The sequence below is a fragment of the Xenia sp. Carnegie-2017 genome, unplaced genomic scaffold (genome assembly GCF_021976095.1).
Source record: "Xenia sp. Carnegie-2017 unplaced genomic scaffold, XeniaSp_v1 HiC_scaffold_6, whole genome shotgun sequence".
Lineage (NCBI taxonomy): Eukaryota > Metazoa > Cnidaria > Anthozoa > Malacalcyonacea > Xeniidae > Xenia > Xenia sp. Carnegie-2017.
Window position 1 is genome coordinate 12023750 of NW_025813526.1, and position 20039 is coordinate 12043788.

A 20039-nucleotide genomic window follows, 5' to 3' on the forward strand; every position below is an offset into this window, starting at 1 on the left:
TTCCTATTACCCTAATAGTCATGCAGAACAATGCAAGTTTTAGGATATACAGCAAAATGCAGGCATTCGTGACGGAATACTACGTAGAACCTGAGAATATCCCGACTGAAATTGTACAGGATGAAAATGAAGACATTTTTGATTTTTAATGTTACCAGGACAACTAAAAACATATGTCAATATGTATATGCGTTAATAAAACAACTGATTTGCATAACCAACAATGAATGTCTCATGTAACACTACGAAGCTTTTCGCGCGGATTATATTTCGCGCAGTACTAAAATTCGCGCACTCAACGCTGCGCGAATTCTAGTACTGCGCGAATTTTAATACAAGTAAGGTATGCCAATTAAGTGACTTCCTATTTGGGAAATAGAATCTCGAAACAAGATTTTTATCTGTGAAATTAAAGATAATGCCATGTTTAAGAAATAAAATCTTGTTGCATGCTACATCACTTTTTAAACCAAGTTTAACTTTCTGGCTAAGATAAATTATCTTGTTTTTAGGAATAAAATCTTAAAGCAATGTTTTCAATGCTTCATTGGCCAAATATAGATGACCTAGTGTGTTAAAGAAAATATCTTAAAACTAGTCATTTTGTCTTATTGGTAAGATCATAAGATAAATAATCTCACATATAAGAAATAATTTCTTAATACAAGATATATCACTCATCGCACCGAGATAAGTATTCTTGCTAAGATAAATTTTCCTGTTATTAAGAAGTGAAATCCAAAATCAAGAAATTTTTTCTTATTACTAGAATTTTTTTCTTAAAATGAGGAAAAAATACCTGGAGAAGTTTTGAAGAATTTGCAGTGTGTATAGCGAGTATAAATGATGATTTACAGATCAATGAAAGGAAGCGGCAAACAACGCTTTTGATACGCGTTCCAGCTTAAGCCGAACTTGGAACACCGCAATTGGGACGCAACTGGAACGCATTTTGGAACGAGTTCGGAACGTGTTTTCTGTAAATTTACATCTGAGCAGTACTGCATATTACATTTGCACTATACCGCCAAATGGTAACTTCTCAGTAGAGCACTTGCTATTGATTGCTAATACTAAATTCTTTAAATCTTGGAGAAATAATGAAAATGCTACATGTATAGGTAATTTCAATCATAATGAATATATTACAATATTGACGTTAATATCTTTAAATATCTCTTTGACAATATTTCGTACTATAATCCAGTCCAGTTGATCTAAACCACAACCTATACGAGGCATGGCCAATTTCCGTACATTGTTTTCTTGACAATGTTTAGCCATTGCTTTCAACGAGTTTCTCAATGTTTCGTAGGTTGGTTTATAATAATATTTTTCTTTGGTAATCTGCAAAAATTAAGAAGTATAATTAGTTAACTTGAAACAATTAAAAATCTTGATTGTAGGGGTTTGAGTATATTTTGTGGGTGTACAATAAGGAATAAGGTGCGGTACCACTTTAATGTACAACATGACAAATTAAGCCCCTATAAATTTTTGTTCGTAAAAATACACATCAAAAAAGGCACAAGACAACATGTTTTCTATTTCTATTAAAAAACAGCATGAAAATAGTAAATTTAGCAATTTTCATATTGAATTCAGCGTTATTAAAATTTCTGTTGAAAACTAGGCAACCTGCAAGATTTTTGCGTACGTAAATAAAGTTGTCGTGTATTATAGAGTTTCTTTCGAGCATTCTAACAATCAGCGTCCGTGGTTTTAAAGGGTTATTTTAGAACGTATAAATACAATTCATCTCGAGAAAAAAAATAACTTTGTGATTAAATAGCTCAAGTAAACTCCTACAAATGTGTGCTTTACATTATCATATTAAGGTCAGATTCTTTTTTCATAACACGCACTTTCCAGCGCAACTTCAACGAAATTGAGATTAAAATCAGCTGACCATCTAAAAAAGCAGTAAACCAAACAACCTAGCTTGTACTTAAGTACATTTGATATTTTATTCCGATAAAAACAACACTTAATTGCAGTTGAAAAGTGTGAAAGAGCCAGATGTACAATTAAAAGTCGTTACAAAATTAAAGTTGCTAGATACGTAAAACTGTTGGAATACTTCTCAGTACTATAGGTAAAACTCACCAAATAATAAATAAATCTTTCATCTCTCTTAAGGATCGAGACACCTCCTTGTTTCCCACCTTGTCTGCGCAACTCGTCAATGCCCCCAAACATTTTTTTAAATACCGTTGCAATTCCTTTTCCCATATGCATATCAGCACTCACACAATGTGCGAGGGAGAAGTCTTTGTCACACTTAAACAAATCACCTTTTACTTCACGAAATTCACAACCATTCCCAACATGTTCGGCCATTAAATGTTTTCTGCAATATATTATGAGCATTAAAACAATATAAAACAACAGATAAAATCTAGTAAAATTATCTAAACTTCACAGCTGAAGTTTCTCCGTTCCCACACATTCACGCCTAGGTGCTGGAAGGCGTAAGGGGGAAGAAGGGGGGGGGGATTGACTGATTGTCAAAGCCTTGAAACAAATAATTTTTTACCTCTTTAGCAGAACAGAGAGTTTAATAATTCTTATTTTCGAAGATGGTAGCCTTAAAAAACAAAACCACTAAAAACAAAAAACTACATTCTTCTTCATCAGAAAAAATTGACAATGGTGTTAAGACACACTTGAAGCCAAGATCTTCTCTACGGGACATAAAGAATAGGTCTTGCTTTCATATGCGAGTTACGTGTGCTACATATCCAGAGTTATAACAATCGAAGTATGAGTTACAAAGTGCACTTTATGCAATGATGTAAATTAACAGAGGTCAGCAAATAAAAAATTCCTTTTAAAACATTGTGCTACAAAGAAAGGACTTAATAGGAAAAATTTATAAGTTATATAGTATGGGTGGATCAATTAAGTACCTTGCATATGTGACAAAAAACAATATTTCTGTGAGACAAGTAAATCAATGAGGGGGAGGTTTATTATAACTATACAGCAAATTTGTTTTTTGAAAAATTAAATAATAGTTTGTGTCTTTTTTATGGATATCTCACTTCAGCTGTTACTCTTTAATGCACATGCTGCACGCATAAGGTTATTTAGTTGTGCATTTAATATACACGATGATATTTTTTAGAATACATGTTTCGACATCTCATGATGCCATCTTCAGTATGAGTGAGATAATAAATGATACAAGGTTTATATACAAGTAATATGATACAGAAATTATAACAATAAAAAGGAAATAAGATAAAATAATGGATAGTGTCGGAGCGTATTATAAACTAAATATTGTATTAAATTTAAAAACTTGAACATACTGAAGATGGCATCATGAAATGTCGAAACATGTCTATTCTAAAAAAAGTTGTTGTGTATATTAAATGCGCATTAGCAATACTGCTTTTACGAAGTTATTTAGTTGTGCTGGATTCATTCTTATCCCCACATCAATGCTTAATAAAGGACATTTAAATGTCATTTGCTTGCTAAGAAAATACTCTAGCAAGAAATTTTGGTCATACAAAATACTTATTTGCACTAATTTATGTTAAAATTTTAAGAATTGGCCTCCTTCAAGAGTTAAGGCATATAAAAATATAAGGTTGCCAGTTGTAAATATACTAGCTATGCAAGGAGTCACCAGGTATAAATGACATCAGCTTAGAAGGCTTTAAGACTTTAAAACATAAAGAAAATAAACACATAAATGAACATGAAAACTTCTATGTGATATATTTTACAACTAAAGCAAGTACTTTACAGAAAAATCTTCTAACATACGACAGTAAGCTATTGAATAATTCAAAGTTACAGATTTATACATAAAATAAATGGTTTGAACCCGGGAGTATTGTTACATGTTTGTAAATGTAGATCGTCCAGGTTGGTATAGTCCTGAGAAGGACTGTTTTGACTGACATTTCGACAACCTTAGCTGAGTCATCTTCAGAGTCTCTCATTCTGAAGACGACTACCGTAAGGTTGTCAAACGTCAGTCAACAACAACAAAACAGTCCTTCTCAGGACTATACCAACCTGGACGATATCAATACATCTTAATTAATGAACAATAAAATCTAAAGACCAAATGATTAGTACATTAAATATCAAACAACTCTAGATTGTACTTACGGTAATTTAATTAAATACATTATACTTCGATAGAAAAAACCTCTTAAAAAGTATGGCAACAAGGTACAAAATGTTAAGGTTGAAATATATACATATATTGTTTTTAGCTTTCATTTTGTCTTCTTTGACATAATATCATTGATAACTTTGATAATTAAATTATTTAATACCTCATTTCATTGTTTAAATTTCACGCTTTTTTAATTTTGTAATAATAAAAATATTAAGTGCTATGGTCCTATGGACAATTAAATTGTAATTGCACTTTCTGCAAATTTTAAAGAAAGAGTTTTAAAAAACTATTTTCTACTCAAAACACAAATTAAAACTACAATATGGATAATATAATTGTAAAATAAAAACCCGAACTCCTTCTCACCTTAGTCACCTATTATTCCAGGGAATAGCAAAATAAAGAAAGAACAGAAATCACACAACACCGATTATCTTCAGGATATGCAAAACAGCAAAACTTGTTACCGACCTTACATGAAGTATACCCTGCTGGATATTACTAAAACGCGAATTTTCGGAGTTTGTTTGTTAAAATGTTGCTAATTAAAATTTGCTAATTACGTTTATCTGCAACACTAGTCAGAAACAGAATGTATCAATTTAGGTAAGTATGCTAAACTTGACTTTTTGCAAAACCAGTAGTTACAAAATACGTAATGCGTAATCGGATGTAAAATTAGGTAGATCTTGTTCACTTCAACGAATCGATTCTGCTTTGCCATTTTCGAACATGTCCTCGATGTTTACACTTCACAATGTTACATATAACATGGCAAAAACATAAAAAAGACCAAATGAGCATTAAGGGAAGACTGCATTAAGGCACAATAATGATATGAATCAAAGATTAATTGATTAATTGAAGATGTTTGGTTTACTTTAGACTCGAGTCTCCCCAGCTCTCTATATTACTTTTTTCAATAGAAACTATACATCTACGTATATAATTATACATGTACATAAAGACATTGCAAACTTATTTGTCAAAATTAAACTACATAGACCACTATTGGGTTTTTAAGGCTGGAATACATTTCAATGTAAAACCAATGTGGTAATTATATACATACATCAATAAATATTAATAGTACATATTATACAGTGTATTTGAAGACTTTTATTCACTTTAAATAATAACAGATAAACCCTTAAAACCCGATAAAATTTCTGATAAGAAAGTAATCTCTATACAATCTCTTGTGGTCATTGATACTATTTCTATTAATATGGAGCTAAATAGTTCATAAAATTTGAACTGAAATGAGCAGCATGTATGAAATTTTACAAAACAAGCCTTTTCTTATGTAAAACCAGTGTGGAAATGTATGTACATAAATATACGTATATTAATAACAATACAGGGTGTTTGTTTCACTCTTTTCATCGATTTTAACCGAGATAGGACGACTTCTTTTGGAACTAGAAATCAATTTGAACTTTCTAGTTCCTTCGGGATCGTTCACTTTAAAGTCTTCTTAAGGTGTTTCAGCAATTACTTTATGTTCCTGTGTGAAATACTGTGATAGACAGCACTTTTTATGGCACATGGAATTATACTCTTTGGGTTTTTTTCTTAATTTTTGAACTGTAAGGTGTATGTATCTATTGAATTTATAATAAAATTTTAAAAAAATTAAATTTAAATAATATAATAATGTCTTAATTTAATTTTCAAAATGATGTTTCTAAAACATTTTTCATTAGTGTGATCCATTGTTTCATTCTAGAGTTTTGAAAGTCGATTAAACTTAATAATAAGGTTTTCTACCATATTAATAACTGAATGATAATTTGAGCACTAAAAGCTAATGAAAATGTACTAAAAATTGCTCCTTTGCACATAATTTTCCTTAATTTTTTAAGGACCACATCTTCAGCCCTTTGCTGCTTTTGTCTTCGTACTTTCTTTATGGCCTGTCTTGCTGTTGTGGTAACAAAATTCACTAAAAAAATTTTGAAGTGTTGAATGGCTCTTTAGACTAAAAATTGATTGAGCAATCATTATCTCTTAAATTAACAAACATAAATGAAACAGAATCTTTGTATACCCAAACCTTAAATGGTGCGAAATTTGCATCACATGCATTGTTAGAGCCAGGCCAAACTTTTAATCCTATGGTGCAAAATTTTCACCCAAATGCAAACTTGACAAAATATTTGCACTGTAGGAGTAAAAAATGGGCTCCAGAGCAATACATATGTACATAAGATTTTTGCGGGTAATTTTTGATTATGTCCATGTCATATGTCAGACTTTTTTTATTCTGTTTGTTTTATACTTTTACTGGGAAACACATTACTCATTCGACACAAGTTACAATTGCTTTTTCTTATATCCTGCAGGTCCTTTACCAAGTTTGGAAGAGCTACCCCTTGCATACCTCAGTTTACTTTAGTTCACTTTCATAGAACTAAAAAACAACGTTGTGTTAACGTTGGTGCTAGCTGGGTACGTAGCTTTGACTTAAAATTTTTTCTCTTAGCCACGTATTTTTACTAAAGATTATGCGCAGACTACGAAAAATGTGACAGTTTTTAATCCAGTCAAGTGAATCAGTTGATCACTTTAAAGTGCCAGTTTCGGCAAAAATTTTTAATTGCGATGTTAAATTTAGATGTAATTTCCAACGTATCAGTGAAAAATATTTTTAATTTGTCGAATCGTACCAATTTTATGGCTATTTAAAGTTGGCAAAAATGTTCATTTCTATGAACCTTTCCCATCGTTTGAAAAGTCTGGTGCAACTTACTTTGTGATGGCACGCACGAGATTCTATAATCTATACGTACCAACTACCTTGGATAACGTCAGAATCTGGTTTGATCCAGAGTTCATGCCACGAAGATCCATTAAAAAAGGCAACTTCAAACATCCATTAACAAGAAGATGATTTGATCAAATTAAAAAATTTTTACCAATACGTTTTGCAATACTCCTAGTTTTATATGGCAAATAAGTTTTTCCTGACAGGGGTACATTATGTAAGGAGTCATAATTTTACGTAAAGGGCTAATTGTTTCTAACCCCCTGTATATTATGAAGTCTTGTCTTCTTGAGTTTGTTTGAAAATTTTTGCGGTGTTTTCCCGCTATAATACTGACTTCAAAGTCTTAATGTTAATTTGCTGTCAGCAAGATCTGCATGATTTTTAAAAGTCATGGTGCAGTGCCACTTGTCCAGATTACATGAAGTGCAGAAATAAAATACAGAAATATTTTTACACTCGCAAATTACCACATAGAGCTCATGAAATCTAGTTGATAAACAGAACATCATATGATGATTACCGACGAAACGTCATTACATACTGAAGCCGTTCTTTTCTGGACAGCATGCACTAAAATAGACAATTTATACATGTTTTGGCATGTATATTTACACTTGTATCGTTCAAAATGAAATTGATGAAAAGTTCGTTACAAGGTGTTGTTATTGTAAGTGTACATTGCTACCATTTATAGTGCGAATGACAACTTCCTTTAAATCTTAAGTCTATACGTAGTTTTCATACATTGCCACAACGTCGTAAACCATCGCCGACGGCTTGTCACCGATAATATGTATTTGTTGCAAAAAAACTTATTTGTTTCTTGCAATTTTAATGCCGATGATTTCTATAACGAAAAATTGTTAACAAAACACAATTTTCAATGCGTTTTCATTAATTTATAAGATGTCGTTAATGGGGGTATCGCCGACTTTTTATGATGAATGAGAACTATACTTTATGAACGTCATTTTCTTTACGGAAATTTCTCATTGAAGGACCTAATTTAGCTCATACTGTCACACTTAGCTTCCTTTTTAAAGAAAGAAATATAAAATCACCCAGGTTATTCATTTAAAATGTTTGGTTATCCTATTTAGTATTTTTTGTTTTGTTTTGCGACTTTCATCTCAGCGGGTAAAACATTTGAAATTTGTAAACCTACTTTACGGTTCACTGAAATCGTGGCTGGTGTTATTTCGTCAGTCACTCACTTATCGTCACCGACAGCTGGTCAATTAATCCAACCTTAAAATTATACTTTCTAAAACACTGTGTACACAAGATGGCTGAACGATCATTTTTATGTGTTCACCCTTTGTTAAATGAAGTGTAATTTTTGTTGTTCGTAACGCTAATTTGTTTTTTGTGTTTTAGGATATTTTCACTGTAATAATGGGAAATCTTTGCAAAATTTGTAAAATGCGAAACGACATAGGTTAATTGTTTCAACATTTAATTGGGGCCAAATTACTTAAGGATTTTGATTGTTATAGTGAACATCTGTTATTACTGTACAATTGTCTGACATGTTAACGCAAATTTTGAAGTTAAATTGACAAAACACGACTTTTTATACGAATTCACGAAACTTTTGGGAGTTGGTTGCAACTTGCTTGTGCATCAAGGCTATTCGATCAACCCTTGTTAACAGAGTCCGTTTGATTTGTATTTACTTTTCCCATGCATAATATTCGTCAAAAGGTCTTCTTTTTCCAACAAGTTTGTTATCCAAACTAGCGCCAAAAAGCATATTGAAGCTGGCAATAGCAACGGGCTGTGCTACCCTTGTCTTTTACAGATTGTTTTTGTACAAAATGCTTTTGTATACATGCATCACCATTATAGCATCGCTTTTATTAAAGGCGTTAGAATAGTGTAAATATGATGTAGCTATTTGCATGGTTTTCAAGTTACCAATCCAATCAAGAAATTCCTCAACTGTGCTTAATTTTTCATTTTTCAAATATTGCCAAAAATGTACTTGCTTTGTTGAAGTGCTTTCATTAATTTTTAGCTCAAATCTTAACGCGATGTGTTTTTTTTTATTTGTATTCTTCGTGTAGGTAGATCCCGGTTCTTGGGACTCCGACGAAATTATGTACAAGGTCGAACAGTTCCGCTTCATTTGGCATATTTTGTGCGAAATCTAACAGCGTTCATACTACCTGTTGAATTCGCTCTCTCAAGCAAAACCCACCACCTGTTAATTTAGTGATCGTACTAAACAGAATTGAAATTGCTTTTCGTTTGTTTCATAAATCCTGCAACCATAGAAGCGTGAAGACTACGTGGCCGGTGATTTAAGTCTGACTCATTGGGAAAATATGAAAACGTAAATGCGAAAACGTCTATAAAACTCTGGTAATTTCACGAAAGGTAACTATTGCAAGTGACTTGGCCTATTTGCATGCAACAAGCAGTTTTCATAATTACTTTTGTTGATCGCGCCTTGATAACTTTTCTTTTTATAAGGATTGAATTAATAAGCGGTTTTACTACTGAATTAATAAGCAGTTTTACTACTGAATTAATAAGCGGTTTTACTAAAGAATGTTGAAACCAGTCTTTATATAGTTTAATGATAAAATCTGTTAACAAAATCTTAGGCATAAGTCGCAAACTAACTCTTTAACTAAACAACATGTACATAATAACATTAGTTGTTGCGTCGTATCGGTCAGTTCAAATACATAGACATGTTAGTTATAATTTAAGCTGGTTTTGTTTTAGGTTTGATTAGCACATCGCATGAACTTACTTATGATATGTACATGAATGTACGTGAAATGTTCATTGTATTTATTTACGATTTGTGATATTTGTAGTTATCAGATTGTATTTCCACTCTTGAATTGCGCTAATCAAGTTTTTTGGAAACATCAAAGTACATCTGATTGTCATAAAAAGATATTTTATCGCATTACTAGTAGAAGGAAGTTTCTACATAGCCTGTTGCTCTGTAAATAATACTACCTGCTATTTGGTTAATAATTAATATTAGCCAACAAAGAAGATTTTGTAGTTTGCAGCTCTCGTCGTTGTAAAGTGTAATAGGTTTAACGCAAAAATTGCAAGTAGCAACAAAGTGTGTATGCATAATTTTTTCAGGCAATAGCTAGGTATATGTTATGAAGATACTTTTTTGTTTTTAGTACTTTTTTTGGAAGGCTTGCTTTTGTCTTTTTTTACTTCTCTTTTAACTCTAATAGCACGTGCAACATTCAAATGCAACTTTAAACAGCCCAATATCTTTTACAACTTTTACTAGAGTTGCACGATCATCTCTGAAAATTGGGATGTCTTCAATGTGTACTTCTAAATTTCATTTATTTTCTCTTCAACCAAAAAATTTCGAAGTGTCAGTTTAGGTTTCAACTCGGTGAACAACATTCGTTTAATGTCGCAATTGCATTCGATGATTCACTATGGCGGAGTTTTCCGCATGTCTTGCCATGTGTTTCATTACAGGCATCTTTATAACATAGAAGCGAATCACCTTAGTCTATTAGTTACATGCACATTTCTTACCATTTTTGAAGTCCACAAAAATCCGTGCAACTATTTAGAGGAATAAAGCAGGAAAAAATACGATTGCTTTCGTTAAAAAAGTTCAACAATAGTGCAGTAATATGTAATAAGAGTTTTTCATTGCCATTTTGAATGCTCCGAAGCCCACCAATAATACTAGTGCTTCATGTCCTGCTAAATCAATTTAGCTAGCATTGGACGGCACGCTTGTGTACAGATATCTTTGAATAAAGATATATTCACTTATGTCTGCATCTAAGCCCATATCAACTTATATTATCTATATTCTTTATTGGATTTCTTTGTTAGAAAGTTTGTACGTGCATTAGTTACTGGTTTGGATAAGAAGTATCAATATCGTTGCCTTTCCTTACACTTCAATAACACATTAAAAAGACGCAAAACAACTTTATGTAGGTTTTTGCTCCACCCTAGTTTGTTAACCTCTATCGTAAACTAATTTAAAACTGTTTCTAAAGAAATATTAAAGTATTTTTCTAAAACATTCAGAGTCGCGCTTTAAAAAAGGTCTCTTTTAGTGACCAGTTGTTTCAGAATCTTCGAAGAGGAGTTTATCATATATAGCTCTTGGAAACCTGTGCTTTAAAACGAAACGTCATTTAAGACAGATTCATGCTGGTCGACTACAGTAATGTTTTTTTTCTAGTACACACCATGACGATGATGGGACAAGTATTTTGTGTTTTTGTGTCACTTTTGTTATCATTTGTTCATTCAACTAATACCAAACCACATATTATCATGGTGGTCGCAGATGATCTTGTAAGTAACGAACATTTCCATCATATACACCAATTTAACTAAACAATCCCTCCCTTCCCCTCCTCACTAACAAAATAAACCTTCCTCGTATGTATCATTTCATCATTTATGTTTTACATATTATTGTTTAGGGTTGGGATGATGTCAGTTTTCATGGATCTAATCAAATACTAACTCCAACACTAGATAAGCTAGCTAGAGAGGGTGTTATTCTCAATAATTACTACGTCTCGCCGCTCTCCACTCCAAGTCGAGCAGCGTTCATGACTGGAAAATATGCAAGTCATCTGGGTAAGTTTGTTACGTCGGAAATTTTTGAAACAAATTGATAACTGTCCTTTTTATGTACCTTGTGCAATTTTTGCAAATATAGTCAAGGATGACACATGTTTCAAGTGGCGTTTTGCGACTTTATTGCTGTTTCCGATCATCAATTACGCGCATGAATAACCCATATGTTGGACTCTTTCTTTTTAAATCAAATAATTAATGAATTATCTCAGTAGTCGAAACATCAATACTGCTTTATCATCTATTATACAGTTGATAATCTTATTGTAATCATTCAAAGTATTGAGACGCTTTCCAAAAATTACAATTAACACGAGAAAATATAGACTCTGGATGTGAACTTTACTAAAGACATCTGCATAATGTCGACTAATCCGACAGTTGTTAAACCTTCTTGTGTTATTTGGTAAACGTACTTTCATCATCAACTTTTTTATCGTGTTTTAGTAATCTGTGCATTGTAGCGCCTCCCCCCCCTTTTTTTTTTATTTATTAATTGTTTTAAGTCCTTGTACGTTGGCATTGCTGAAGAGATTCCTAAATCAGATTTCCGTGTCCAAATTTGTGTGACGTTTGGACAATCTCTAAAATTTGCTGAGAAAATTCTTGTATTACAATTTTATAAGGCACTCCCCCATTCAAAATAATTCATTTTACTTTTTATTAGAATAGCGACCAAGAGCCAAAATCACTTTTAATCGATCATATTAGACGTTAAACGTTGTCTTTAAAACCTTAGTTTTGTGACAAGATAAAAATGCCCTAATTTTCTCGCACGTTAAAATGCACCTACTTGGCGTCTCCATTTCAACATTAGATGCGTCCTGTCAGAGTTCTAAATTAAATCATTTTCTTATTTTTTTTCTCGAATTAGGATTACAACATGATGATTTTCACAACCTACAACCAAGTGGCTTACCACTTAGCGAGACACTACTGCCTAATCGACTACGGGAACTGGGTTACCGCGCTCATGGAGTAGGCAAGGTACGTCATCAATTGTTCACAACAAATAACCTCGTTCTTTTCCAAACAAAAGCTATTCAATTCAAAATGTTGCGCAAGATTATGCCTGCGCTTAATTTTGTTTCTTAATTTTATTCATTTTTTGATTGATCTTGAAGATATATTTTATACCCATGCTTGAGTGGGTATAACATCAAAATGCAATAGGACATAGTATTTTTACTTATAATTACAACTAAAGATACTTTAAAGTTTAAAACCACTTGTGCTTACATGCTGGTTTTCGATAATTGCTAATGAAGAGGATTGTATGAAGGCACCTGTTTTTGAAATGCGGATTATGTACAAATTTGACTAAGAACGGCTATTCAAAGCGACAGTTCAATCATTTTCCTCAAAGTTAAAACTTTTTTGTTTGTCATTGGTTAATGTTGTTATACATACGTATGGTTTTGTAATTTGCTAATTTTTTTTTCAACTTACAGTGGCATTTAGGTTTCTTTGCAAAAGAGTACACGCCGACGTTTAGAGGTTTTGATTCTTATTTTGGGTTTTGGTCGGACACCGAGGATTATTACTCTCATGTTTCCTATGATAAAGGATACGGGTTGGATCTACGAAGGAATTTAGAGGTAGCTATAACTTGGGCATTTTTAAGAATTGCTCCTTAAATAATATAAGTAAAATATATTTCATCAGCATTTATGCTACGCGAAAACTCCTCTACTAAAAAAATATTTTCATTGTTTACATATTTATGTCGTACATTTTAACTTTCAAGTTGATCTCTACTCTATAACGGGCGCTATTTTGTATTTGGCATTTTGCTTCTGGCAATCTGGTCGATAATTAATCCGTGCTCAGTATACAGTATTTATGCGTTTTGGTTTAGATACAAAAAGGTTTAGCTGTAATTTCTTTTTTTCAGTATTGTTTCTAGGGAATTGCAAATAGGCTAGTAACTTTTAATTGTAACTTATGTATGTGTTTGACATAACTTTTTCTTATGTTTCTGGTGCATTATTTGCGTCCAAAATTTAAATATATTTACTTCAAACACGGTACTTGCTGTCTTGTTTATATTTTAAATTGCTTTGTCATTCTTAAATTTCACACGAATGCAATAACGGAAATTTTTGTTTACAATCACCTGCCGCCGTATTTGTTTGTTTGTTTTTTATTTTCTTTTTTTTTTATTGAAAATAAGCATGTTTGGCTTTCTCACCCTACTGCCTATTTACCAGGTTACAGTATTACAGTATTGACCACTATGCAATTATCATTTTCGCAGTGCAATTGCAGCTTTTCTACTGCTCAATGAAACTTGCAATAACACATAAACTTTATTGCAATAAACCAATCATTGTCTAGAACTATTTTAAGTATATTCTTACAACAGTTTACTTTTAAAATTAATTTGCTTCTACCAACATACAACAATTTTTTTGGTCGTAAGTATTTAATCAAACACATTTCGGAGCATTCAATTCTAGCACATGCGTTAAATCATACAGAGATTTTCATTGCATCTAACACGCACTATAGCACTAAAACTAAAAGACTGCTTACTAAAAGTCTACTTACTGCGATATAATTACTGTCTACAAACCTTGTTATTCTCTCTAAATAAAGAAAAAACGGGAGAAACTATACATACACTACATATTCTTAAATGAAGGAGAGACATTATCATATTTTGCCTAACCCAGTTGGACCATTGCATTATCTGATGTCAAAAGCCACCACGACTGCTATTTGAAGTAGAAATTTCTTGTTTATTGTATCATCTGAGCGTATGTGTTATAATCATAAGAATTTATATCTATGTGGTAGTTTGAGATACGTGTGTAAACGGGAAATGCTGTTACTTTTTTTTTGTCGTAAGCCATACCCGTCAGAAAAATCCGGTACACGTTTAGCAACAAAATTGGACAATGTATTGGAAATTGACATTATTGTGCGTGAACAAAATGGACTTCAAAAGCTTTGTAACATATTTTCTGAAAACAAGTCGCATGTGAATATCTTTTGAACTTTATTTATTTGCTATTTGTAGTTAGTTTACAATGAAAGCGGTACCTACAGCACGGAATTATTTACTAGAGAAGCAAGAAATATAGTGAATAATCACGACACCACGAAGCCGTTGTTTCTTTATCTTGCTCATCAAGCGGTGCATGTTGGGAACGGTGACGATCCACTTCAAGTTCCCGAAAAATATGAGAAACAATTTACTAAAATCAAAGATCATTCACGACGAAAATTTGCCGGTAGGAAAAGATTGGTTCTTTCTTTAAGCAAAGTTTCTAATTTTTAGGCTAAAGTTTTTTTTAATTTGAGGGTTATGGAAGGAGGGGGGTATGGAGGAGAGAATGAATGTTCATATCTTCAGCTATTCCTTTTTGATCTCTTATTTTGAACTTACTTTCATAAGAAGTCGGTCAGTCTGATGTAATATTCGTTTTATATTGTAACCATTTATAATGCCTTGTCTTAATTGTCGACTTTCTTTAGGAATGGTGGCCTCTTTAGATGAATCTCTAAAACAGTTGACTGAGACTCTTGCACAAAAAGGCATGATAGACAATACAATCATTGTTTTTACCACTGACAATGGAGGGGCTGCTGGTGGATATGATGACAGTGCTGGGTCAAATTATCCATTGAGAGGAGGGAAGAACACGTTCTGGGAAGGTGGTGTACGTGGTGTAGGCTTTGTGTCTAGCCCATTATTAAGAGATAAAGGTGTGTTTCTTCGACTAATTTTTATTCCAACTTGTTGTTCTTCCTTTCTTGAGCATTTCGCGAATGATACAATTTATCTATTTTCGTGCATTGATGTGTAGTCATTACTTTTTACATATTTCAAATAAACGTCGATTTACAAAATTATTTTAATTACAGGTCGCATTTGTGAAGAGCTATTGCATGCCTCAGATTGGTTGCCAACGCTCTACGCGGCTGCTGGCGGCCATGTCGAAACCCTTGGTAAAATTGACGGATACAATATATGGAACTCGCTTTCCAAATCTGAGCCTTCTCCTCGATTTGAAATACTTCATGGTGTGGACACATTCAGTGTGTTGTCCGGTGCATTACGTGTTGGAGACTACAAATTGATTGTAAATCAAGATGACTCTTATTATGGAGACTGGTATCCAAGGCCCGACGTTCCAGTGCCTAAGGGTTGGAATAAGCGAAAAAAGCGCCAAATAATTGAAGGTGGTGTTTTTGTTAAACAATGTGTGCCAACCAAGATGCACTTTGCGCTTTTGTCTATGTTTCTATGTTAACATTCGGAACCTGTTGCAACGTGAATGCGACAAACGTCTTGTAATTTTCCTGAAATTTCACTTAACCCCCTAGCAATTGGCCTTGCTCGCTTAGCTAAAGAAGCCTTTTGAAATCATAAGCTTTTGAAACAACTTAAAAACAATGTTTTACATTCATAACAAACTCCTGCCTCGACCACTTAATGAATAAATACTTCGACAATTTATACAGCGTCGAGCAATTACAAAATCCGCCTTTACGTCGTGATTTGCGCGAAATGCTTCATGGTTGATACACATTCTATATGTGTTGCTAAATGTTTTTTCAATCATAACGAGCTAGCAATTAATGACGGATCCATGATAGGTCAGAATACATTACTGAAAATACGTTTCTATTTGCATTTGAAATACTTGATAGAAAATCCTGTTGCAGGTATTTTAGTTTTAGGTCTGCTCTAGAAGTTTCTAACCAACAGCATTGTAAAAAAATTCTTTTATGATTTTTTTTTCACCTTCTCTGGATCCCGGCGAATTATTTGTGTGTTAGTTAATGTGTTCACTAAAGGCACAATTCATTGCTGCGATTCCTGCGAATGCATAAGGCTCGTTTTGTAATTTTCTCTATCCATGTTTAGGTACAACAGTTGATTGCACAATACGTGAACCACATCCCCTCTTGTTTACTCATGCACCTGTTTGCAAGCCCAAAGAACGACCTTGTTTGTTTAACATCAAGTGGGATCCTTGCGAGTATCACAATATTGCGGAAATTATGCCTAACACAATGAAAGTAATGCTGGAACGATTTTATCATTTTGCTAACGCCTCGACATCTCCAATTTATCCTCCTTTGGACAATTCTTCACTTCCCGACAACCATGGTGGTAGTTGGACGTTTTGGCGCGATGATCCGCGTATAGACGCTACTGATCCAAATCTTATTTATCCGGATCCTATGGTTTATCTCAAGATGAACATCCATGGAGGAAGCTCCGTCCCTTTGAAAGCACCAGACAACGAGAAGATTTTATAGATAAGGCCAAGAAATTTGAGAACTTCACGAGGAATCATAATCCAATCTCCAAATCTACGAGCCTCATTCCATCAATGCCAAATCGTACATCTTCTGGGGGAAAGCAACCACAAACCACATCGCCCTTTTTCAAACAAGTAGCACATATGCTTGGAGTTCCAATCCATCATCACCATAAATCACATAAGCTGTTTCATCCTAAAGTAACTTCGGTAGAACCAAATGTGGTCATCGAAGGAATTGGGAATCTCATTGAGCCTAAACAATTCCCGAAAATTTCCACCGATATACCATATGTCCCTGCTACTACTGAAAGAGCTACAATTTCTCCACAACCTAGCAAATCACCAGTCATTGATATCGAAAACGTACTCATGAGTGATAGCGGTAGCGATCTGGCTTCTACAATTTTACCGACCTCTAACTATGTTTCCTCGACAAAACCTCCCTCTCAAACTTTTAAAGCAGACACTGTCGGTGAGGTGATAACTGAACCCTCTCATGAAGAACCGTCAAACAACAAACAAACTTTCAAAGTAGACACTGTTGGTAAGGTGATAACGGAAACCTCTCATAAAAAAACATCGAACAAGAATCTCACTACAACTCTTCAGTCGAATGAAATGAAGATTGACTTACCACAAGTTTATGACGTTATCGATGAAACAGAGAATCCACCCGCTAGTCAAGCACCGAAAATACAGAATATTCCTAAAGTTTATGACGTTATTGATATTACCAATGAGCTGACAAAAGCAACTAGCAATTCACCTAATGTCGCATCTGTTGGGCCTGCCTCCCCGGACAGCAAAACTGCTCAGCCCACGTCTACCCAACTCCCACCAACATTGATCCTTCCCACAATGCCAACATCTTCTCCTCTTTCAAAGTTCTTCAAGCCCAAAACAACAGTTTCTGCCAATGTTCACCGCCCTCCACACAGGTTTGTCGGTGATATCATTTTGGGTCACAAGTTCCACATTGAAGGAATTGAGACAGGGGATAATGACTGGCTCATGAAAGATTACGCTTCAAGTAAGTCTTTGTTACTTTTAATTTTATTTTTTTCATCTAAACTCATGTATGTTTGTAAATGTAGATCTTCCAGGTTGGAATAGACCTGAGAAGGACTGTTTGTGTTGTTGGACGATCTACAGTTACAAACATTTAGCGATACTCCCGGGTTCAAACCATTTACTTTAAAGCTGAATGTTTTTTGCTTTATTGCACGTTTCCTTTTATGATTTAAGAGAAGTTTTGCACCACCCCCCACCCGCAATCCCATCAGACTCTAGTTAGTACACAATATTTTTATTATAACTGCACGCTTTCTGTTTTGTTGATCGTAATATCTGGCGAACCAAAAAGTGTTGAAGAACCTAATAATTATTTTTGTCCTCTACCCAAATGAAGTAAAAAAAGCTATGATACAAGCACTTAAACAGTTTTCTAGCGAAATGATCATCCATTGCGTGACCAGTCCGCAAGTTAAGGTCTTTCTATATAAATTTAAACGTACAAGCGTCATTCGTTTCTGTAGAAGTCTATTTTGTTTTACCGGGCAGGGTTTGAACACAGAAGTTTTGCATGGAGCACTAAATGGGTGTGCTTGCCTCGATACTAGAGGCATGTTTACCACGTGATAAATGTGAGAAGGACTTTATTTCATCGTCTCTTTTATGACAGTCTTACATTCGTAGTATTTAAATTAATTTTATGGTTTTACATCATTTTTTTGATACTGTATCTTCTTTTAGCAAAAGCGTGCAAACCCATAGTATGTTCACAAAATCTTTAATGAATTTAGCTAAAGCAATTCTTATCATAATGAAATGAACTATAAATAAATAATTATAGAAAGTATATGGGTAACTCTTTACATCTTTTTAACGACAGTTTATTTGTGTCCTCAGGTCCGAGTAACAATATTTTGAAGCATAGAGTGAGCTCAGAGCAACCCCGACTTACTCAAAAGTCTCATACTTCACTCGAAGATAGCCGCAACAAAGAGCCATCGGTTTACCCAAAAGTTACTGATGTCATTGTTGAATCACAAAAAGAAAAGTCTTTCGAAAAGTCTTCGGCGAAATCAAGCAGCGCTTACGTGGATTTAAATAATGTATTAGCATTGAAAAGTCAACCTGAAGTAACACATGTGACCACACACCTTGCCATGAAAGAAAACGTCACGAAGCAGAATGATACACACTGCGATAAAAATGTTCAACTTCAATCTTCAGAAAACGCCGTAGTCGTGTCTTCAGTAGTTATTGTTGTGATTGCGTCGGCTATGGTTGTTGGCGTTGCACTTGTCGCTATGATAGCAGTTGTGGCGAGGCATTTTCAAAAATCCAGAAATTCAAATGGTGGGGAAGCTTCTTAAAATAGAATTTTCATTATAGACTTCGAACTGAAACTTTATTGCTTTATGTGAAAGTTTTAACCATTTATAATTAACGAGTAATTTGTGACTATAAGACAACTTTGTAATCTTGTTATGGCTTGGTTTATGAAGGAATTTACTTTTCAATAACAGACTGCGCCTGTTCATATTTTTTCTCGGCAAAATTACTATTTAGCTACCGAAGATAATCAAGGATTTAAAATTCTTATTTTACTTACTACGAGATGACACAAATCACGAGCGACTCACAAGCAATCCCTGAACCAATGAAACGCATATTGCTGCAAATCTTGTTGCGCTATTTTTGATACTATTACAATACGCAAATATGACCAAACAATGCTCCCGAGTGAACACCTTATAAGCGTCTCGTCTAAATATAGATATGCACATTTTTACACTTTCACTATCTGTTCCCTAAAGATTACCTAAATCCATCATTTAAACATGACGACCATGTCTTTAAAAACGCGCCTCTCTCCTCATTTATGAAGTTGTATGATGTTCAGTTTTATTAAACAGTTCTCATAATTTTGAGTTACACAAAGACTCCATTACTGTGACTAATTAAATCGTAATATTAAATAGGCAACTTAGCAGGGTTGTGGTTTAGTATATTATTATCCCTATTAGCAATTGATTTCCATTGAAACTAATAAAGTAGAGAGTGCTTATATGAATACACTGTTTTGAAAAGAACGTAACCTGCATAAATAATTATTCATGCTTTTAAATTATGTATGTATGAAAACTGACGTTTGACCCAAAAATCAAAGTCGTACACTTTATACATAAGATTTTGCTGATCGTATGTAATTTTATATAATTAAGCGTGCTAATTCTGT

General features: G+C 33.6%; 2 protein-coding genes across 2 annotated transcripts; one reads left to right on the forward strand and one right to left on the reverse strand.

Moving 5' to 3' along the window:
* Positions 1 to 1116: 1116 nt before the first annotated feature.
* LOC124457629 (ADP-ribose glycohydrolase OARD1-like) lies at positions 1117 to 4597 on the reverse strand. The gene is made up of 3 exons (XM_047007838.1): positions 4508 to 4597; positions 2107 to 2350; positions 1117 to 1347 (listed from the first exon to the last, which is right to left on the reverse strand). Exons 2-3 carry the CDS (start codon positions 2338 to 2340, stop codon positions 1132 to 1134), a joined length of 450 nt encoding a protein of 149 aa, XP_046863794.1. The 5' UTR covers positions 2341 to 2350; positions 4508 to 4597; the 3' UTR covers positions 1117 to 1131.
* An 88-nt stretch (positions 4598 to 4685) lies between these two features.
* On the forward strand, positions 4686 to 19325 carry LOC124457929 (arylsulfatase B-like). Its single transcript, XM_047008072.1, has 12 exons — positions 4686 to 4747; positions 6487 to 6592; positions 8978 to 9290; positions 11110 to 11225; positions 11357 to 11516; positions 12391 to 12503; positions 12968 to 13114; positions 14539 to 14752; positions 14997 to 15227; positions 15387 to 15704; positions 16393 to 17825; positions 18704 to 19325. The coding sequence occupies exons 4-11, from the start codon at positions 11118 to 11120 to the stop codon at positions 16788 to 16790; spliced, it is 1689 nt and encodes a 562-aa protein (XP_046864028.1). The 5' UTR covers positions 4686 to 4747; positions 6487 to 6592; positions 8978 to 9290; positions 11110 to 11117; the 3' UTR covers positions 16791 to 17825; positions 18704 to 19325.
* The last annotated feature ends 714 nt before the right edge of the window (positions 19326 to 20039 follow it).

What these genes read in the sequence shown, in the direction of transcription:
- LOC124457629 (XM_047007838.1), bottom strand. Translation starts at nt 2,340, where the DNA reads ATGGCCGAACATGTTGGGAATGGTTGTGAATTTCGTGAAGTAAAAGGT. An exon ending in AAAGATTTATTTATTATTTG is followed by an intron (nt 1,348 to 2,106) that starts GTGAGTTTTACC and finishes TAATTTTTGCAG; the next exon opens with ATTACCAAAGAAAAATATTA.
- LOC124457929 (XM_047008072.1), top strand. Translation starts at nt 11,118, where the DNA reads ATGACGATGATGGGACAAGTATTTTGTGTTTTTGTGTCACTTTTGTTA. An exon ending in ATCTACGAAGGAATTTAGAG is followed by an intron (nt 13,115 to 14,538) that starts GTAGCTATAACT and finishes TGCTATTTGTAG; the next exon opens with TTAGTTTACAATGAAAGCGG. An exon ending in AAAGCGCCAAATAATTGAAG is followed by an intron (nt 15,705 to 16,392) that starts GTGGTGTTTTTG and finishes ATCCATGTTTAG; the next exon opens with GTACAACAGTTGATTGCACA.